Consider the following 19,813-nt stretch of genomic DNA (forward strand, 5'->3'; position numbering starts at 1 on the left):
TCTAGGGATTTGAATCGTGTCCCAACTGGATTCGGTCTTCGGAATACCATGCACTGCACTCGGGCTCAAGATCCCAGGCTATTGGCGGTTTGCAGCCCAGCAAGGTCGCAGCATGTCGTTGGTTTGTTCAAAATGCAGATGTTCTTGAGACTAGTGGATCTCACCACCCGTTTGTTAAGAGTCGTCTCATTCGGACCCCCAGGTCGATTGGAAGCAAGGCTTACATCAGGCTCTGGTTACATGGCAGGCTCTCTGGTCGTTGGAAATCTCTACAGACGTCCTTTCTTCATCTTCCTCTTCGGGTTCAGCTCCAGTGGTCGACTTGTCAGCAGCTTCCAGGTTTGGAGTATTCATCAGGAGCTACAGCACAAAATCTGCAATCTCTCCCTGCAGTTTACAGAAAGGGGCTGTCTGGCTGTCCAGTCAGGAGAGCCAGCCGCCTACTCAGAGTTGGTTCCTTTCCGGCAAGGTGAAAGAAAAAGGGCGGCAGAGGTTTGGACTCCTCCCTCGCTTCCTGCCTTCTCAGACACTGGAGCCTGGGCGTGGAATACAAAGCATTCTCGCCAAAGACAAAACTTCCACTGAGGTCGTTTCCGCCTAGAATGGCAGGGGAAGACTTCAGAAACAACAAGCACATGAGGACTGGCGAAAAAGGAAGGTGCCTAACATTCTAGCAGAATGGTGGCCCTTCTGTGCAATACTGGGTCAGATTTAACAGCCTGTGAATAATAAGATTAAACCACTGCCTCCAGCCATTCACGTAAACCTGCAATTGTAACAAAATTGTTACAATGTATCCCCTTTCTTACTTAACAGGTATCACCGCAGCACTCCACATGAGGTGGGGTGTGCTGGCTCACTATATAAAATGTAAAGGGGATTAAAATCCCTCCTTACCCCTTGGGAACAGTAGTTCACCCATGTACATTAAAGGGAAATTAACAGGGAAGCGCAAAGGGGCAACCCAGCCTAAGCCCAAAAGTTATAGGAAACTATAACTCCAACAGTACACTATGGAGAGACATAAAAAGGGCACCCATAAAAAGAGTACAAGACTCTGGGAGAGAGCAAAAAGATTCCTGCTCACCTAGGGACACAGAGAAATAATCCCCAAGTCCAAGCAAAAAGTGCTGGGGTTGACACGGGTCAGGAAGATTTATCATAAATATGAAAATCTTACCTAACCGAGTTGAACCATACATTGGTGTTAAGGGCTACCTCGCTATACAGCACCTTTCCCCTCTGTGAAAACCATATTAATTTCCACTGTTGGCATATTGTCGAACATCCGAACTTGGCAAAAGATTTGCGTGTTCCTGTTAAACTGAAATCTATTGCCAATATCTGTCTAGTAAAACATTCTAAAAAGTGATCAAGTATTTAGAATTGCCATTATGCTCTTGTTGAATGTGACTCATTTCCTTAAGTTTATTTTTGATATTTTAAAATGTGTTAGACTGATTTGAACCTCTCCTCATGCAGCCGCGTCTGGAGCTGGAGTTTAAGAAGACGCCCAAACTGCGGAAGTTCTGGAACCTGATCAACCGAAATGACAGCAAAATGGATGAAAAGGCATTGGAACGGTAGGTGCGCACTCACGTGTTCTGGGGTTTTAATTTCACATCTACACAAAATGTTTGCTGGTTCTTGTTTGCAAGGAAATGTAGCTGTGACACTAGTTGTTGTCATCGCTGTTAAGGGAGTTTTCCTAAAGTCCCAATTGGAGGTAAGACTTTAGTAATCTATCCCAGTGGTCTGTAGATCCCCCAACTCTTAGTATCAGTTTGTACTACTCTGAGACCATGGTAGAGGGGCAGAGCAGTCCGCCTTATCTTAAGAGGAAGATGTGAGCTGTAGGAAAGTATAGTGAACCCAGTCAGTGGTTTACATCAAAGAAACACTTACACATACATTTATATTAAAGTATAGAATTATTATATTAACACAAGAGTCGCTGTTAAATACTTAGTACAATAAACCAACACACACCGGTAATAAACCAACACCCAACACACACAGGTAATACTTTCACAAAGGCCACTTCTTACTTGGTAGTTGCTGAATGCATACAATTGTTGCATGGGTTTGGTAGGTCTACTGTACTATCGAAAATAACGTGTACCCATCAAGTAATACGGTAATTGCATTTAGTCAGCGTATATACATGAGATAGTGATTTTGAGGAAGGAAAACAGTTGGTTTGTGTTATTCTAGCAGAGCTTCAGGTTCTAGAGGCAGTTTCTATGCACAGCAAGTATTTTTAAAGTCCAAAATGTAGCCCTATCTAAAAGGCAGTTCGTAGAGGCTTAAAGGCTTGTAAAGCTGTAGAAGTCAAATGTTCCTGTGTATACTCTCTAGTCCCTAAGAAAGAAGATACAAGAAGACTTAAACAACATTGGAGATCCTGTTAAAGGACTCGCTAAAGGGACACAAGCTGCAGCCTGAGTCAGAGGTAAGAGGGGGTTGCCCTGAACACCTCTACGTGCACTCCAACACTGTGGAATGACTTTATGAATATGGAATAAGGTAAGCAAAACCCCTTTCCCCACAATACCTTAGGTTTGAAGAAAACATTTGTGCTGGATGCTCTGTGAAGTTGCAGCTCTGGACACGACCCCTGGATTCCCATGTCTGATGGCTGAAGGCAGGACAATGGATGGGATCTCTCAGCAGCCGTCTCAAGGGAGGACCTCTGGCATGGCTTTCATCAACCTCTTTGGTCACTGTGCGATTTTGGCGCCTTTTCTGCAGCACCAACAAAGGACACAATCCACCAGTCATTCTTCTTTGGCTCCTGCAGTCCTGCACTCTGCTGAGGGGGTCTGGACGAATTGGATTGAGTCTCAGAAGTGCCCCTGAGAGCTCAGCAAAGACTTGGACGGATTCTGTCTTTCCACGATGATGCACTCGAAATGGGCAGCAGGTCTCCTGTTATTGGGGTTCCGCAACTCTGGAAATTCACAGGACCTCGGGAGATGGCTTAACTCAAAGTTTATCTTGGGTCTTGTTGTTCCCACCAGTCAAAGGGAAGGAGTCGTTCTTTTCTGAGTTCCTCTGTCACACAGAAAAGGGGGTCAAGAAAGCAGTGGTCGCTTCACAGTGTTGCAAAAGGTCTGCAGGCGTCTTTGGTCGTCTTCGGTTACTTCAGCTACTTAGTGGTCGACTTGCTTTTCACTCCAGGAGCCTCACCTTTCATACAGTTTCAGCACTCCTCTGCAATCTCTTTCAGACATTTACATAAAGGGACGTCTCGCTGTCCAATCAGGACAGCCAGTCCCCTAGTGGGAGCTTGTTCTATTCCAGCACTCTGGCAGACAAAGGACAGGGGGGGTGGAAAACTCCTCCCCCGCTTCCGGCATGCCCAGACACTCTGGAGCCTAGGCGGGGACACACACAGGCCTCCCCCTTCCATAATTGTAGCAGAAGGGCTAACAAAGAACAACCACGCTAGTAATGGTGAAAAAAGAAGGGAGGCCCCAAGTTGGTACTTGAGTGCCCCTATTGTGCTCTACCGGGGCTATGGACATAGCCTGCGATAGGAAAATCACACAATATTTGGTAGAACCCGTCCACTGCCACCAACCATACTAGGAGAGTGTCTATGTGACGTAAAAGTCACTGGAGCCGAGAGAAGGGAGGGATACTAGGTATCTCTTTGGCGCTCCACATAAGGTGGTGTGTGCCAATCTCTCTGACTATAAAGTTTTAGGAGAGATACTCTCTATCCTTAAGAATTGTAGTTACTTTAGGATAAGGAAAAGAATCTCATAGGAGAACCCTAACGGTCCCCAGCAACAGTGCCAGTAAGGTGCTGTGTGCTGCAATAGTAAAATAAAGAGGCCTTTAAGGGTTATGGTGGAAAATAGACTCCATAGGATAGGAACAATACAAAGAATAGCATTCCAAAAGACAGAGTCCATAAGAATGAATGAGTGGAAAAAGGTGCTACTCATTCAGGATTTCAGAAAAAGGTCCAGAAGGCCAGCACACAGTGCTGGGGGTCTCACTAGGAGAGGGGTTGAAGCATAAAAATGATAAATCTCCCTAACAATCGCATTGAGGCAAACCAGGAAGAACGCCACAAAGTGCCAAACAATATTGTCTGTGTTGAGACATCAGCAGCATTTTTGTAAGTTTGACAGCTTGTGCTCTTTACTAATTTTCCTGGCATTCCTGTGTTTGTAGTTTTCTTTTACATTGCTTCCCTCTAGATCAATTTTCCTGCTGTTTAATCATACAGTGATTGTACTTATGGCAGAGATCCCCTTGAGCGACACCATTTGCAAACTTCTCGTTCGTTTTAGCCCTTTGTTGTGTAGTTTCATGCACCATTAGACTGCTTCTAAATGCCTGCTGAATAACTCTTCTGTCCTGGGGCTCCTAGGTCTCAGACCTGGGATTTAAAATCTTCTTGAGGGTCTTCTGTGGTGTCCCCTGCAGTAGATTGCTGCTATCTTCACACTGGTGTGGTAGGACTAGAACTTGAATAACATTTTCACAAAACTGTGGTTCTGCATACAACCTTTGTCCCATTTATTTCCTGTTAAGGCAGACATTCGTTTTAGGAAATTCTGTTGTACCTTTTTAGGGACACCTTTTTTTCATTTTCCTATTCTCTCTTTTACAATCACTGACCTATTTCTGTTGTTTAGAGGGACATCTGCTAAAGTCCCCTGCAATGGCAACTCTTTTTTTTTTTTAATAGTGTGTATGGTCATTGGCGGCTCTTAAGGTTCCTGGCCCAGGAGTGCTTCATAAGCACTCATCTGTGATTATATCACCCTACATTGTTTTTTAGGGGGTAGGCTTGTGGCAGCTATTTATTTAGTTTTGGCTTCGCCAGGGGTGCAAGCAGATTTATCACATTGGTATTGTATTGTAGTCATTTATATAGAGTCATTTATATAGTGCCTTTTACCATTACTGTAGTCAAACATTTGCTTGTGGTGGGAATGCCCTTGGGAACCGCAAGCCAGAGTATCGGAAATTCTCATAGAGGTATGGAATGCGTGTGGGCATTTGGCCAAGATTAGGAATTAGGTGGCTCCAGTAAGCAACCCAAGAGGTCGGGCACGTGCATGGGTGCTGATGGAGGTCATGAGAGTGCGCTAGTGCAAGAGACTCGTTATGTGTCCAGCTAGACCAAATTTGTCATAGGTTGTGGCTGTATTCTAATGGCAGAGGTGTGGTAGCCATTGGGATACCAATATATTTTTGTAAGCCTACTCTTGGCCATTTTATTTTGGGGTCTTCCTTTTGTTCAAGGGAACCACAAGGCACACCTAAAATGGCATTTGTGCACACATGGGCTTTTTGTGAGCCCAGCCATGCACTTTCTGTAGTGGTTTGTACAGGTGCAGGTCAGGTCTGGCTGTAGACAGGCCATGTCCCATCCTGCATATATGGTCTGGAGTGAGTGGCAGATTTATGGGCCAACCAGATTGCTAGCGCCTAACCCTTTATTGTTTTTAATTTTTTTAGCCCCTTAGCATGATTGGTTGTTTGGCTTAAACCAGAGAGTCTGTGACTGTGTCTCTGTGTCGATTAGTCCTCGGCAGATCTGTGTGCCCGGATGGTGGCAACCTGTTTTACTGGCAGCTTCCTGCTTCACCCCTGTGGCCATGCCGTCTTGGTTTTTTGTGCTGCTGTTGCTTGGAAGGGTGTTGCGACTCCAACACCCTATATCATCTGCTCCACAGGGCCGTCCTGGTTCACCCTCACCATATTCTTCCCCGTGGGACTTATGTGGTTGGGCTTCCCTTCTTTGTCCTTTGAGCACTTGGAACCTGATTTACTGGGTCGTTCCACCTTCGTCTTTCAAGTCGTTGATTTTGCTTCTGGCTTGAGGGATTCACTTCAAGGAAGGTAGTTTGTTCTTTCCCGTGTTTGGGGTCTCCGTTGACCTTGTGTGCACGTCTCTGGGGAGTCGCATCCTGCAAAGCAAATATAAAAAGTAAGTAAGCCTTGCACTTGCCGTTTTTTTAGCCTTACTGGAACTGACTTCCTGAGAACAAACAATGTGAGTATGCACCTCTGGGCCCTGGAGGTGGGCGGTTATTCAAAATACTTACCCTCGGGGTGCCCGTGGTCCAGACTATTCATAAGTGTGTGCCAGCCACATTTCTCCAATGGGGCTTTTCCTGTTTTTCTGCATCTTCTTCTGGGGCACCTGGTTGGAGAAATTGCCCCTGGAGCTTTTCGTCTGGGATTCGCTGGGTCTGTTTGCTGTCAAATCTGCACCTATGTGCTAATTACTATTTTCTGTGTGGCATTTTGACTCCTGAAAAAGATGGTTGTATTGTGGTTCTATTGTCTAATATTCCCTTCTCTTCCCACCCTTAACTATCTATTATTGCGTGAATGAGCAACACATTTGGTTTGAAAATTGATTGGCCCTTCTCCGGCCATTGATGTTTTTGTACATGCACTGTTTATTTAATGTGTGTTAAGTTTAACCCAAAGTACTTATGGAAACTGATAGAAATTCTATATGTGATTTTAATGTTATTCATTATTGCAGTGTTGTGTACTATTTAGCAGGGATTACTGGGAATAACTGTACTTTACTACGAGTCGTCCTCTCTCCCTTGCATAGACCTGACTGCACTGCTGCAACTACCATTTGTGAGTCTGGGTTTTCCTTTTGGTTGGAACTTGGTTTCACCTTCGATGGTTCCACCGCCCTCATTCAACAGTGATCAAATCGTCATGTGCTGGCCCTAACAAACCAGAGTGACCATACCTCACAAGCACATAGCGGTACAATTATCACTTTTGAAAGTGGTGGTTGCAGGATTTTACTCTACGTTGTCTGTTGTTGATAGACTGGGGATCAGGGTGTGAGCCTGGTGTGAACACCTTAGCAACTGGGTGACTCCTAAGGTTTTGATCCAATCCACCATTATTTTGTATGTGCCTATTAAATCTTGCAATTCACACCCAATGTATTATTTATGTATTCTTTTCCTTTAGCCCCTGCCTTTCATTGCATGTATTTTTGTATACACTCTTGCACAAAAATGAGGATTGGAAATAACACGCAGTCAATGCATGAAATATTTATAGGCACTTTATTTATTTTATTTACCCATGATGTATTTACCCACAATATTGTTGTTCGTGTATTTATTTGAATTAGACTTCCATTACTATGTATAAAACCAAATTATAGATACAATTTCAACTTTCCCATTGAGCAGTAGAAAGCAGTCACCAATTAGATGCCCCCATTCAATACTCCATTCCCTTACCATGACTTCTGAACATAATCATTGAACTCGTAGGAAGCAAATGAGCTTGTTAGTGTGTTTTTATCACAGAGTGGACATTTGGGACCAAGATGTACGCCAACACCAGGTGATCAAAGATCAACAGTTTCATTAGGGGCTGTATACTGGGGTAGGCCAACTTAAATATAAAGAGAAACTTCCCCAAAGACATCGCAAAACATAGGATGACCTTCTTCCACAAATTTCTCTTGTGGTGGCTTTCCCAATCTCAGGGTGAGTTGATGGTTTTCGAATCTCAGCCATCTCTGTTCAAAGGTCCCAGAGGAGTTGACTCACTCCTCCTTGCATGCTCCAGGGTGTACCAGTCCCTTTGCTTCTTCTGCTCCTCTGAGTCTAGGTGCAGACTTACCCAGGTCCTGTACCCCAAGACTAAGCCATTCCGTGATGTTTTGCAGGACCCTCGGGGTTCCCCTACAGATGGCGTTTGGGTCAGCCAGGCAAGAGGCTGATGGGCCGATTCCCTACTAGACTTACTTCTTGACTCTGCTCCCCACCACCTCTTTAAATTGCTTCTTGGCATCCTGAATTCTTCTGGAATCTTATCCCACCTGCCTAGGGCCTGACCGGGCCCTCTGTAACCTCCTATCTCTAGCCGACTAACCTGCTTCTGTCTCTCCTCCTCTCTTTTCAGTACTTTAATAAAATCCCAATCTCTTTTCTCAAGTGCTTTCGTTTTTCCTCTTTCATTCCTCGTCAACCCTTGGCCAATATGCTTCACTTTCCTTTTCTGAAGACGTATTGTCCTCACACTTGCCTGCCTCATCCTGCTGAAGCAACACTTTTTTCTTACTGCCACCCTGACCCGTTCACACCATCTTTTCATTTTCTCTTAATCAGTCTTCTTCCCCTGTACTCTAACCACCTCCTCGACCACATTCTCTTTGTTGCCTATCACCTCCACTATCTTAGTTACTGTCACCAACTTCCACTCCACTCCGGCCTTCAAATGTTACTCCTTCCTTCAACTTTACTGCAGGTTTTATTTACTCCCTCCTTCCCTCTTTTCTGGTCTCCTCCTGCTAGTCCACTCCTGGTTTTGCTTCCTCTATCCTTTCCTTTATTCCGACTACCACCTTCCACCCGATTCCTCCTTTCGCTTTCTCCCTTCGTTTCCCTGTTCCTACTACCACCTTACTCCATTTCTGGTTTTACTTCCTCCTCCTTTCTCTCATCTTTAACTCTCACCACTTTTCTTGTGTTCTGAACAGATTTACTCCACTCTCCTGCTGCCACTTCTCCAGCTCTCCTCTGCAGCACACTCCTGTCCATAGTCTCCAAAACCTTTTCAGCACCTCTCCTCTACGGCAGACTTCTCAAAACTGAACTGTGCTGACTGGCTTATCTAGTAACATGCACCCTGCAGCTGTGAGCCTAAAGGTTGTGAGGGTTGGGATTGGCTAGGCCCTCTCTCTTCCTGATGGTTTCAATGAGGCTGAAGGGGCTGGGCTAAACCCATGCGAGCCCCAGCTGCCATTTTGAAACTCTGTGGGCATGGAATGGAGAAGCTGAGCAGGCTACTGCATGCAGGACATCCTGCTTTTGGAAAAGCAAGTGTGTTAGGGGGGCTCTAGGGGGTTTTGAGGTTTCCATTATGGCGTGCCTGTCCTTGAAGGGTATTTCTATGGCCTCTCTGTCCCTGAAGGAATCATTTAATCTCTCTCACCCATTACAGGTTTTCTGTTTGGAAGAAAGGGCATTGTGGGAGATAAAGTCCATCTGGAGGTGGTGTGCCTGTACAATGTCAGTGTTTGGACACTCAGAGTGCTTTCTTCCCTGGCTTAGGTGACCTGACTAGGTATTTTGCCATGTTTAACCTCTCTCTGGTCCCTAATTCTGCTTAGTGGATCCAGTCCGGGTTTTGTTTCAGTTCCTGAGCGACATTATGGGAAATATATTTTTCTCTAACTGGCTTGGCTAGGTGTACCGGCTCCCTGAGTCTCTTGGCTCGTGGTCAACAGATGAAGTTCCAGGCAGGGAAACTTCATCACACCTATCAATTTAGAGACCCCCCCAGCACTTTTGCTGGACTCTACGACTTTTTAATTTTTAACCTAGAGATGGTGAGACCTTTTTCCTACTCTCATGTATTTTGATGTGATTTAAACACTGTTTCTTTTTGGTTTTGCAGTCTGACAAACTCCATAGGCATCATTTTTGCATTGTGACACACGGCACCTTCAGTGCAGTGGCACAGGGAGGTCTCTTAGATTTCCCAAAGGTTTAAATACCTTCTCTTGGGTAAACTACTGTTTCCAAGAGCAGTAAAGTGAAATTGACGTTACTTACAATTTGTAACTTTCTAGACCCAGCTGTCATGACCCTTGCCCCTGGCCCTCAATGGCAAGTCAGCCTTCCAGTTTGGGCCAGGTCAAAGGCCTTAAAACCTCATCCAAGACTCTCTTGGAGTCGGTACTGGCACCTTTGTCGCCAGGCTCATATCCATCATGAAGACCAACATTAGAATGGGACTGTTTACTTGGGACTATTTAACTTGGGGACCGGGGGGTCCAGCCAACATGGAGGCACAGATATAGCTCAGTTACAAGGAACTGAGCTATGTGGTCTAGTCTTTTGGGTGTGGCAGGCCTAGGACTATTTTACATGGACTACTTTACCTGAGACTATTTAAACCACACCCAAACAGCAGAACATGCTTTGCGTTATTGTGCTGTGGGCATCGGAACGCTAACCGTGTCCAGTTCTTTGATGCCAGCTTACCTGAAACCAAGGATCTGCAGAGAGAGAAAGAACACTACGAAACTTACCTGGAACAGTAACCTGTCTTCAATCCATCGCTGACTTCAGTTCCACTCACCTGAAGGTACGAACTCCATCATCTGGCACTGCATGCATCCTGGAATACTATAACCTGGAAAGAGGAGAAAGAAAGACGGCATTAGTAAGCGTTTACTCACGTTTCCTCCCGAATGAAGAAAGCCACACAATTCTAACCTGGGTAGTCCTCTCCTGGTCAGTATCATTGCTGGAACATTACGGCGCTCTGCGAGGAACATCGCAACCTGCAAGGAGAGAAAAGAGAGATTAGCACTATAAAAGGCAAAAGAGCCGCGCATCGCGTATTACTCACCGGACAGCATCACACACACTGCGCTTTCGCCTATGGGCCCATGCTCCTCTTCAAACTGCATGACAACACCAAAATACCTTTCCATACCTAAAAGGAAAGAAGCAAGACATTATTATTCGAACTAAGAGGAACATAAGAACTGCATATAAAGACTGTAAAGCAGCAAACCTATGGAGTCGCAGCAGGCCTGGATTCCCACAGGGGGGCTTGCACCAGTGAAGTAACTTGGTCACTGCTCACCTCCCACATCTATGCGCCCCTGCCACGAGGAGCAGGAAGGAGAATCCATCTTTTACAATATTAAGGTGAGGAGAAGGCCCAAGGGGGAGGAAGGAGTTGAGGCCAAGGGAGGTGGGAAAACATAAAGACAATCTGGTATTGAATCCAGCTCTCCTATATTGCAGACCCATCTATAACCAGAGGCCTTACCAAGGGACCGGGAGAGGGTTTGAGAGTGCAAATCATCCAACCAGGGCTGGATGGCGTCCCCGTGGATACCAGGTGAGCTTAACACCAAGCTTAACACCAGCACACACTATCTACCATAGGGTGCCGGAGGGGTTACTTAGTATCCCCTTTGTCTAGTTTCTCATGTAACATTTTTGTTACCCTTTCTATAATTAATGGCTGGTAGCAGTGGTTTGCCTTTTACTACCATTGTGTGTTTTACTGCGGGCTGCGTTTGTAGCTGCAGTAAAGCACCCACGGGTGCCCATTTTGTCAAAATGGCTCTGGTCTTCTTTTTTTGCCATTTCTTGCTGGAAAGGTCTTTCTTGATATTTACTGTGCGTGCCAAACCAGGATTGGTCCCTTTGTTCGCTTTGTCTTTGGTAGGATTCACGAGTGAATCCTGCCTCTGGCTCCAGTATGTCTGGCAGGGGCAGGAAGTGAGGGAGGTGCCCGAAACTCCCTGTTCTTAATCCCCTTTGTTACAGGAATATACCCAAATGATTGGCTGGCTGGCTGTCCGGCAAGGACAGCCACCCTGCTCTGTGATTGACAGCTAGGCTGGAATGAATGGGAGAAACATGCATAAAAGGCGAGGCTTTTTGGCTTGGAAGGCAGAGTCGACCACTGGACGAAGGAATCCGAAGAAGAACTTGGAAGAGACACCTGCTGCAACTCCTGGACCATTGGTTTGCCCGGTGAAGCCCTGCTGCTGTGCTGAAGCTCTGAATTCACCTCGACTAGAGAAGCCCTGCAAGGACAACTTCTCCCCTTGAGTTGGTGGTGAAAGGGGCCCCTAGGAGTCCCTAACGTCTATGGAAACAAGGCGAGTCACCACACACGATAGATACGCCAGACACGAGGTTGTATTCCCAAAGCTAGGGTTTATTGCAAAGCAAAAGTCTCAGTTGGCCAACTCGGTCTCACGCCCCACAATGTGTATTTCTAGACCTCGAGGGACGCAAGAGAGTGAATTACGTACATCAGTTACATATATACAAAATGCATATCAAACAATCAGCTATGACATGTTTAACAGCCCCTTTTTATTGGGTTTCTCCGACAACTATGACACCTTCAAACATCTATTCTAGTAACAATTTGCAATATTTGAGTGCGGAGGCATCTTTCAGTTGTTGAATAGAACACAGCGCTTCTGTTCTTGGAAGCGAGCTACATACAGGGGAAAGAGTTTCATTCCAGACCTTGCTATCTATTAGGTGCTATTTGTGTCCTGGGAGCCGACACGCTCTAACGGGGCTCAGCAAAGGGGGGCCGTAAGAAAAGCATAATTCAAGCCTTTAGCTGTATTATTCTAACATATTCTACCATATAACGAGACTGGCTGGCAGCTGCGAAATGATTAAATGCCCTGCAGCTCTGCTTCAAGGCTACATTTGGGAGGGAGCCGGGCATTCTTCCTGGCGCTGCCTACGTTGTGCTTCAACGAACTCTTGTTATCCTCACGGCCCTGCGGCCTTATCCTTTTACGTGCAGACAACAATGTTTTACAGTCGAGCAGTGTAAGCAGAAAATATACTGCGAAGCAATAGGAACAGAAAGCAATAAGCAATGGTTAGAAAACAAAATGGCGATTCTTGTTACATCAAAATGGCCGTTCATTGGCAAACTCGAAAACCTATATTCTGTCATATCGTGCATGAGACGGTTGCCCCACGGCCACCAAAATACGTTTGTGGTCACAAAGTAGAGGTATCCATTTTTCTAGACTGACAGTGGGACCAATCATCTCCAACGTGAACTTGTTTGGACATCCTCTCGGAGCTGGCTGTACTTCTGCTGCTGCTGCTGCTGGAACCGAAGTGCCAGGGAGAAGAACACCAAACGGAGTGCATCACTTTTAAGTCAGATCCGAGCTTGTGGAAGATCCTGCGGACTCACAGTAAGCAGGACTGACCAAGCCTGAACCACCTCAACAGAGTGCTGGACCCAGATGCAAGGAAAGTCCAGAGTGGTATCTGAGAGTCTGCAGTGGTGCTATTTGCTGAGATGCGAGGAGCTGAAATCGCAATGTGCGGTTGAATAGAAGTTTGTCCTTTTCTGCCGCTGACCGTCCCACTGCAGTGCAGGAGTCCCCAGACGTCCTTCCTCTTGTCCCCACAACTGAGGCCCAGGAACAACAGGATCTGCAGAGCTGCATAGGAACAGACGCCGGCTGGAACAATTTTTTCTAACCAAAGGTACTGTAAAGTTCGATAGGACTTACCTCTTGGTGTTGTGGCCTTATTTTATCTCAGTTGAGACTTGTCTTGGTTGCTTCTGTAGAGTTGCTTGCATCTTCTACCTCTCATAAGCCTCCCAGCTTGTGACCCTACATTGATTCTACTTTTTCTACAAAGGCTTCTAAAACATTGTGCAAAACTTTTACTTACCTGCAAGAAGTGCTTCAGCGCACCTAGACTTTTGTCCAATTGACATTGTCTGGCCTGGCTCCCTGAATGACTTCTCTCCTCTCCTCTGCTTGTGTTTTACCTTCCCTCCAGGAGAAGGTTTATTTAATTTACATTGGGGGTTCAAAAGTACTTATCTGCTTTCAGAATATTTGTGTGATCTCTTGTTTTATTCCGAAACCTCTTTACTTTAGCACTCATCTCATTATTGCTCTAAATGTACCAGTGATATATTAATGTCCACAGTGTCCTAGTTAAGTCACCTGAGGGTGTAGGAAGTGTCTGTGTGCCATCCCAAATGGGTATTTGCTAATTTAGAGAAACTTAAGAGTGTGTATTTTGGAGTGTATGTGTGTTTTACTGTTATATTGGCCCTTCCGAAGAAAGCTTATTCACACTGACTGTTAAATAAATGTATAATTGTTTAATCAAGAAACCTTGAGTGTAAGTGTTTATTTGGATACTTGTCACTGTGAATCTCTGTGTAACCATCCTACTGCTCACATTGACCCCTCTTGACATAAGCCTGGTTGCTCAGCCACACTACCAATTTGTGTAGTGCAGACTTATACCGAAGGTTGGGTTCCTATTGCTAGGAGGTCAAGATTGTTGTAGTGCACCCAAAGGGTACGGCTCCAAATCGTGCCTAACACCAACATGTAGGTAAAATGTTCCTGTGATGAAACTACAGAGGTAAATTAAAATTATTATGGATACTGTCCCATTATCACCACTCTAGGGGAAGCCCAGAGGAGGATCCTAGGACAGAACTCCACTGATCACAAATAGGCAAGGGAGAGGTAGGGTGAGGACTTTCTGGGGTGGTGGAAGCAGATATGCAAGCTCATCCCCTGCCTTACTCGAATTCCATTACTACCCTTAAGATTGGTAGATTCTCTGGACCCACTTACTTCAATCATTGGTTCCAGCGCAAGGGACTTCGGGGGCCGTGGGTGCAGTGGCGGCAGGTCTGTGCTCTGGCAATACGGTTTCTTATGCTTTGCAGCTGAACGGCACTGGCACCTTGAGATGAAGACTACCACAGATCCCAAGGCAACAAAAGACCTCCCCCCAAAGACATGAATATGAGCAGCAGGGAAGAACACTGCAATCAGGCGGTAGCAGATGACTCACATGGACAGACTTTGTTCCAGCAGGGCTCTTTGTAAGCTCTTTGTGGTTGAGAGCAACAGCAGCAAGATGACTGTACTTGGGCCACAAGCTAGTGAACTGTGAATGTTTAAGTCGAAGCAGCGGCCAATGTACTACATGATTCCCTGAATTAAGCAAGTCTGCCCACGGGATGGTTCTGGCACAATGCTACTGAAGGGTTATTTGGCAGAATCTTTAAGAAGGGGTCAGGACTGGTTGGTCCCCCAGCCTAAGGGTTGAAGCACTGCAACAGTCTTCTGCAGATTGGTCCATCGAGACCGGTCTTCATTGGGACTTCGGTCTTCACCTGGTCTTGGCTGAAGGCTATGCTGGAACTCGACGGTCATCCTCAGCTGGCTCCAACTCTGCATAGGGGCCTTGGCTCCAACAATGATCTGAAGCTGCTGGCCACCTCCCTGAATCCCAAATTTGAGTCTGGGTGACCCCAGCCCACCAATGGTAAGGATCTGCATCATTTAGACTTGCAAGGGCTTTCCAATTGTGGACCGCATGTTGCCTCACATCTGCCCAACAAAAGACATACCTCTGGCGAAAGTGTGGATTGGACCAGATTGTCCCACCTCCCACATCCAGCCAGATGCTCGTATTGCTGTTTTGCCCAGGAAACCTAAGGTTTTTCCTGGAAAAAGGATTACCGTATGTGGCATTTACCAGACCTGAGAGGGCAGGAAGAACGCTAAAGGACAAGATGGCCAAAGTACAGGACGTAAACATGTGACAAGACCATTTCGAGTAGATGGTACTCCAAATGGCATTACGCTGTAAAATACAAAGGTGCACATGAGAAAAATTGAGAAAAAAAAGACTAACATGGACTGGCACTAGCTTGTCTTGGACACAACCTAAAAGTAACATAGATGTTGCTGAAAGGAAAAGGGACACAAAGTACCCCTGCCACAGTTAAATGTAAGGTGGTGTTTGCAGCTTAAAACCAAGGGTTCTCGCAAAAAGGGGACCGGTTACCACGGCATTGCTAGCCTTAGGGACTGACCAGTGCTTGCAAAACAGATGAGATATGCAAGCAAGGAAAGTAAACCAAAACGGCTTTACATCCTTCAAAAGTGAGGACAGGAATCAAATTGTTGCAAAAGGCTGGGGAGGCTATGGTTCCATAGATGTATTTGTGAGGAAAGCTGCAAAAGAACATCTTTCCTAACCACCTCCAATGATATAATATCTTGTTTTTTGCTACTTCCACATGTGCAGAAGGTACAGCCGCCTTGTCCAGGATCTTGGTTTCCATGTCACTTGTAGGGTCATTGAGCTGCACATTTCTGACAATTTGCGATTTTTGGGCCTACTCCGCTTGTGGCGATGTCGCTGTCATCAAAAGTCACAATAACTACAGGCTTGGCTTAGCAGGGGTCTGATCTTCCTCTTGCTGCAGCCCTTAGAAGTTCTTAATCAGATTCACTTGGTGAGTATCACAACCACCACCCTTCTGCTGGGTGGATGTGCCCCATCTCCTGCCACTTGCTAAGAACCCTCCTTTGCAACCCTCTTCACTTCACAAGAGAGACTGTCCAATCCACCTGTTCTCTAACTAGCCTATCCTCATTTGCTGTCAGATTATCTTGCACAATAGTACAAACTTTCTAGGTAGCACTGCAAAGAGCCCATCACTCACCAGGTGCCTCTCCTCTCTCCATGCACTGCTCCCTTGTGTCGCTGACTTTGGGGGCTGCAATAGTTGTCAATCTGTATTGGCATCGTACTCGAGAGTTCCGAAGGTCATAATCTCCCTTTTTACTGTCGCAAGGCACAATCGTCTTTCTTGCACTAAGTAGGTCTTCTCTGCCGTGTTCCTACAAGTCCATTCCTACAACCTGACATTCCACTCTTCGGCTGCCTTGGTTCAGCAGTTTTACATATCTGGTAGGGGAGTGCCAATTCAAGTTCTCACCTCTCAACCGGTAATGCAGGAGACTTTCTCCTCAAGGAGCACTAGCTCCCTGCTTGCTAATTCCTCCGAGCGTTATTGTGATGCCGCTTTATGTTTCAGAGCTCAGGCAATCGATGGAGGTTGTGAAAGTGGCTCCTTACCGCCTCTGTTTAGTCTGCCAATTATCCAGGATTCATGGATTAGGTCTGGTTCCATTTTTCTCCCCCCACCCTTTGACACAATAGGTTGTGTGCTTGTGGTGGACCTGAATTTACGTTTAGGGGGGGATAAGAGTCCTCCATGATATTTTATGTTTTTAACTATTTTTATACTGTGTTTTTATGTGCTCAAGTACTTATATGACCTGATAGTTATATGTGTAACACAATAAATGTATATCGTTTTCAGTGTGTTTTATTTTCTGTGAATAAATGTGTGACCTAATTATACCTTTTTGTCAGTCTGATGCCCCTTCCTGAGAGTTGAGCTTGACTGCTTTGTCGTGTTAGATGCTTTTTTTTTTGTAAATTGGTTTTATTGTTTTTCAAACCTAGAGAATGCAGTTTTCATTACAAAGAATACAGAATAACTCAACTGCTTTACATTTGCACATACTTAACGACTAACCACAACTTGACCCCCTCCCCCCTCCCCCCACCATGCACCCCTTGAAGCGACATTTGGTCTAAGGTAATTTTTACAGTCCGGCGAAGGAGTTCATAGGCAAAAGAATTTTTGGAAAAGTGGCATTTGCATAAGACATTTCAAAATTAACACAAGAGCAGTAGGCAGATCACTGCAATGGCGCTTTGGCTATATCATGCTGCACACTCAACTTTGTGCGATATGCTTGGCTCGGAACTCAGACCATTCATTGTCAATGGAAGTGCGGTCACCATGAATGGTTACTGTTAGCTTATCCATGTTGAAGATATTACGGGAGACGTTGATCCACTCAGCTTTAGTTGGTAAATTAATTCTTTTCCACACAGTTATAAGGCAGGCCCTCGCAGCAAGCAAGAGCCCATGCGTCATTATGGGCAATTTGGTTGGTTGTTCTTCTGTTTCGACCAAACCAAATAGGATCAAGAGTGGGTGCTTCTCCCTTTCCTCTCCTTCAACCTCTTTTATCCAACTGAGTTCTTCGTCCCAATATGCCTGGACCGCCCTACATCCCCACCACATGTGCCAATAGTCCGCTTTCTGGCCACAGCCCCGCCATCAGAGAGGACTCACATCCTGATACATCCTGGCTAGTCAGAGTGGGTCGTACTGCCACCTATACAAAAGCTTGATCCTGTCCAATTTGTACTGGCAGGAGATAGAGGTTTTCGAGGTCCTTCTACAAAGCTTGAGCCAAGTTTCTGGGGTGAGATGTCTCCCAAGGTCTTTTTCCCACTTTTGTTTCAGAGCGATTTGAGGGGGTTGTGTTGACTCCAACTAGTGCTGCATACATTGCACTGATGAGTCCCTTGGAGCCTATGTATGTGTCTAGAATTTTTTCGAACAGTGTGAGGTCTCTCTGTAGGGCCTCCCTCCATACCTCCCGGGTCATAACACCTTTTAGTCTTAGGTATTGGAAAACTGAGAGCAGACCTATGCCGAGAGCTTCTTCCAGCTCTTGGATAGTGATGAAGGCGTGATGAAGGCGTTATTCCTCCGTAATTGGCCTGCCCTTTCAAGCCCTGCCTCGTACCATGATTCGAAACTGCCTGGATCGGAAAGTCATCTCGGATGCCCGGGGCCCACAAATGCGCCAGGGGGGAGGGCCATGTTGTGACTCCTTTCATTCCTTTGTTTGGTTTCCATATGGCCCATATGGTCCCGAGGATGGGGTGGTTTTTGATGCTATTTCGTAATTGGGGCCCAGGTACCCATAACCATTCCCCCACAATAAAAGGACGAAGATAGTAGTTGTCTAAGCCTATCCATTGGGGGTCTTTTTGTTGTCTGACGTGTGGGATTAGTACTCGCAGTTGTGCTGCTCTATGTCTGGGAGACCCACCCCGCCCTCGTCTTTCGGGAGGTGAAGTAAGGTAGCAGGGACCCTGGGTTTTTTGTTTTGCCACAGGAAGGTATGTAGGACTTTTTTGGTGATTATAAAGAAGTCCCTGGGGAGTTGTATGGGGAGCATCTGAAATAGGTAAAGTAACTTTGATAGGATTACCATTTTAATGGTGTTCAGTCGGCCCATCCACGAGATGGCGAGCCTTGTCCACCGTTCAATGTCTTTTTGTATTGTGCTTAGCATCGGGGGGAAGTTTGCTTCAAACAGGTCACCCAGGTTACGAGTCACATTGATGCCCAGATTTCGCAGCGTAGTGAGACTAACCTCCATCCCTAGGGGTGTAAATCGCTCAACCTCTGAGTCCCTACTCTTGTCTAGCGGGAGGAGGACAGATTTCTCTGTGTTGATTTTCAGGCCCGCCAATTGACCATATTCGCCAATTATTTCCATGGCCGCAGGTATCGAGCTCAGGGGGTTCATTGTATGCAGGAGGATATCGTCAGCATATAGGCCTAGCTTGTATTCCTGATCCCCTACTGTAATCCCTCCCACCCTTTTATCAAGTCTAAGCTTCTGTGCCAGTGGTTCGAGAGACAAGACAAACAGTATAGCAGATAATGGGAAGCCTTGCCTGGTGCCTCTCTCCAATGGGAACCACCTTGAGTAGCCACCGTTCACCGCCACAGAGGTCCGGGGAGCTGAATATATTGCCTTAATGGCGCAGCGTATTTTGGGGCAAAGACCTATCCACACTAGAACTCTTTCTAGGAACTCCCAATCGACTCTGTCGAAGGCTTTTTCAGAATCAAGCGACAGGAGGGTGGGGTCGTCATGCCTCCCCTGTGCCGCGTGTATCAAGTGTAACGTCTTCCTCATCGTGTCAACTCCCTGCCTCCCCGCCACAAAGCCGACCTGGTCTGTGTGTATTAATTTCGGCAAATGCGTTTCTAATCTGGCCGCTATCACTCTTGCATATATCTTGGCATCTATGTTAAGGAGTGATATGGGGCGATATGACCCACAGTATTTGGGGTATCTGCCTTCTTTTGGGATGACCGTTAGAAGGGCGTGAGCAAAGGACGGGGGTGCCTGCCCTGTTTCGAAGGTGTGGTTGAATAGAGTTACCAGGAAGGGGGTAAGGAATGCAGTGAACGTCTTGTAGAAGCCCGGGGTGAAGCCATCATCCCCGGGCGCCTTTCCTGACTTGAGACGTTTCCACCTCCTCCTCAGTGACCGGAGTGTCAGGAGCTTCCGCCTCCGGGCGTGTAAGCGCCGGGAGATCTGCCTCTTTGAGATAGGCATCTACACTCCCCGGTGGGGGAGGAGGGTCACAGGTATATAAATCTTCATAAACGAAGGCAAATGCCTCTCGTATGCCCTCTGGGGAGGATTCTGTTGTATCCACGAGAGTGCCATCTGTCCTCTCTATCACATCTACCCATCTTTCTGCCATTTGCGCACGGAGCCTTGCCGCAAGAAGGGCATCGGCCTTGTCTCCTTTTTCATAGTACTTTT

At 46.2% G+C, this 19,813-nt stretch overlaps 1 protein-coding gene across 1 annotated transcript in view; it reads left to right on the forward strand.

The window, feature by feature from the left end:
- Positions 1-19,813, forward strand: part of AQR (aquarius intron-binding spliceosomal factor) — an 877,350-nt gene that overhangs the window by 106,112 nt on the left and 751,425 nt on the right. Inside the window, exon 8 of the mRNA XM_069638728.1 lies at positions 1,483-1,583. Within this exon, the coding sequence (XP_069494829.1) occupies positions 1,483-1,583 (101 nt within the window). The remainder of the gene's footprint in view (positions 1-1,482; positions 1,584-19,813) is intronic.

The sequence above is a fragment of the Ambystoma mexicanum genome, chromosome 14 (assembly GCF_040938575.1).
Source record: "Ambystoma mexicanum isolate Mex_15411 chromosome 14, UKY_AmexF1_1, whole genome shotgun sequence".
In the NCBI taxonomy this organism is placed as follows: Eukaryota; Metazoa; Chordata; class Amphibia; order Caudata; family Ambystomatidae; genus Ambystoma; species Ambystoma mexicanum.